General features: G+C 62.1%; 1 protein-coding gene across 1 annotated transcript in view; it reads left to right on the top strand.

Moving 5' to 3' along the window:
* Positions 1–1,816, top strand: part of MNEG_12179 (hypothetical protein) — a gene marked incomplete at both ends in the record, with an annotated part of 7,282 nt that overhangs the window by 4,714 nt on the left and 752 nt on the right. The window contains 4 exons of the mRNA XM_014039349.1: positions 146–290; positions 540–612; positions 992–1,060; positions 1,550–1,689. Coding sequence (XP_013894803.1) covers positions 146–290; positions 540–612; positions 992–1,060; positions 1,550–1,689 — 427 coding nt within the window. The remainder of the gene's footprint in view (positions 1–145; positions 291–539; positions 613–991; positions 1,061–1,549; positions 1,690–1,816) is intronic.

The raw sequence follows: 1,816 nt of genomic DNA, 5'->3' as shown, positions 1-1,816 counted from the left end.
CCCGCACACAAATACACACACGCACACACACTTCCACGCGCACACACACACACATGCACATACAAACACACACACACATACACACACATACACATACACATACACCACACACGCTGCGCTTGCAAAACGCAACCACGGAGCGCAGAGGTCGACAGCGCCTACTCAGCGCTGGCAGGGCGCGTGTTTGCTTGCCTGGAGCGCCAGGCCGCGGGCGATGCCAAGTACGCTGACCGGCTGCGCCTGGAGAACTACGGCCACTTTGCGGACGAGCTGGCGCCACTGCAGGGCACGTGAGCAGCAGGGCGCTGCCAGCAATGAGCCCAGTGCTATGTGCAGGTCGCGCGTGGACGCGTTGTATGAGGGTGTGGGGTCGGCAAAGGTGCATGGTGACAAAGGCATGACGCAACAGCACCTTTATGCAAAGGGTTGCAGTTTGACCAGCTCTCACTACTTGGGTTCAGCTTGCTCAACTGTCTACAGTGCTGATCCGCAACACCCACCCTTGCGTCACATTCCCACATTGCACGGCCGCTGCGCAGGGCGCCCGCGCTGCGCGAGTCGGTGCAGCAGGCAGACGCGAGGCGGGAGGGCGCAGTGGCGCAGTATGTGCGGGTGAGCGCCGCGGGGCGGGTCTCGCAAAGTTCTGACACACCCAGGGTGTGGATTGCAGGATGTCCAAGGCCCAAGCAGACTTGCGGCAGGTGCAGGGATGAGGGTTGGCGTCCTGTTCGGCCCATGTGGGCGCCATTTGGCTCTCGAGGGTTTCTGGCAATCTACATCCCAGCTTTGACGCCCTCCTTGCACAACCCGCTTTTACAGCCATGAGTAATTATTTGCCCCAGCTGCCTGCCTGCTTGGTGCCTGGTGGGCCCTGCCGAGGCTCTCAATGCTGCCCCCAGCCCCGGGCTGCCTCCCCCCAAAAACGAGAGCACCCACGACAAACACCACCCTCACCAGCACCACCACCGCCACCACCACCACCATCTCACAGGACCAGCTGGAGTGGGGCAAGCTGTGGCGGCTGCTAGAGTTTGGTGAAAAGCTCGAGAAGCTGCTGCAGGTGAGCGACTGCCTCGCTGGTCGGTGTTCCTTCATTTCTGTTGGGTGGGCGGGACCATGTGTAAAAGCAACTGGTAGCAGCCGCACAGCCGCGGTCACTGAGCGTGCCCTGCCAAGGTCTCGCTCACCCTGCCTGCCCCTTGCCTTGCCATTGGCTCTCCAGGTGGTCTCACCGCCAGAGGTTGCCTTCCAGAAAGATTGCTCCGCCAACGAGGCGAGCACGCCGCAGGCGCAGGCGGCTGCGCTCCGCTGCATTGCCGCTGACAGCCGCAGACGGGCCCGTTTCATCGAGCCCACGAATGCCTGACCGGCCTGCCGCGCCCAGCTTGAAACGCGCCATATGCGTACGCCGCCCTTGTCATCACCGCATTCAACCCAGTGTTACTGCATGGCGCGCACAATATCTCCCCTCCAAATTCGAACACTGCCCTTTGGCACGCGTGGCTTAACCCTCTCCCCCCACGCCGTGACCGTGTGCTTCACACCCTAGGTGCGCTCCCTCATCAGGTCCGTCATGGAGGGAGCTGACAAGAAGCTGGACGCCCTGTACGGCCGCGTCAGGAAGCACCTGGGGCCCACGCCGCTTGCGGACGCGATGTGGGGGCGCCTCAAGGAGGAGCTGCTGTCCCGGTGAGCCCGCAAGGTTTGCGGGGCCAGCTTTGAGGCTTGGAACTGCTATTTCTCTGACGCACGCGCACACACACACACACACACACACACACACACACACACACACACACACACACACACACACACA

The sequence above is a fragment of the Monoraphidium neglectum genome (genome assembly GCF_000611645.1).
Source record: "Monoraphidium neglectum strain SAG 48.87 unplaced genomic scaffold scaffold03107, whole genome shotgun sequence".
Taxonomy (NCBI): domain Eukaryota; kingdom Viridiplantae; phylum Chlorophyta; class Chlorophyceae; order Sphaeropleales; family Selenastraceae; genus Monoraphidium; species Monoraphidium neglectum.
This window is presented reverse-complemented; position numbering and strand designations above follow the sequence as displayed.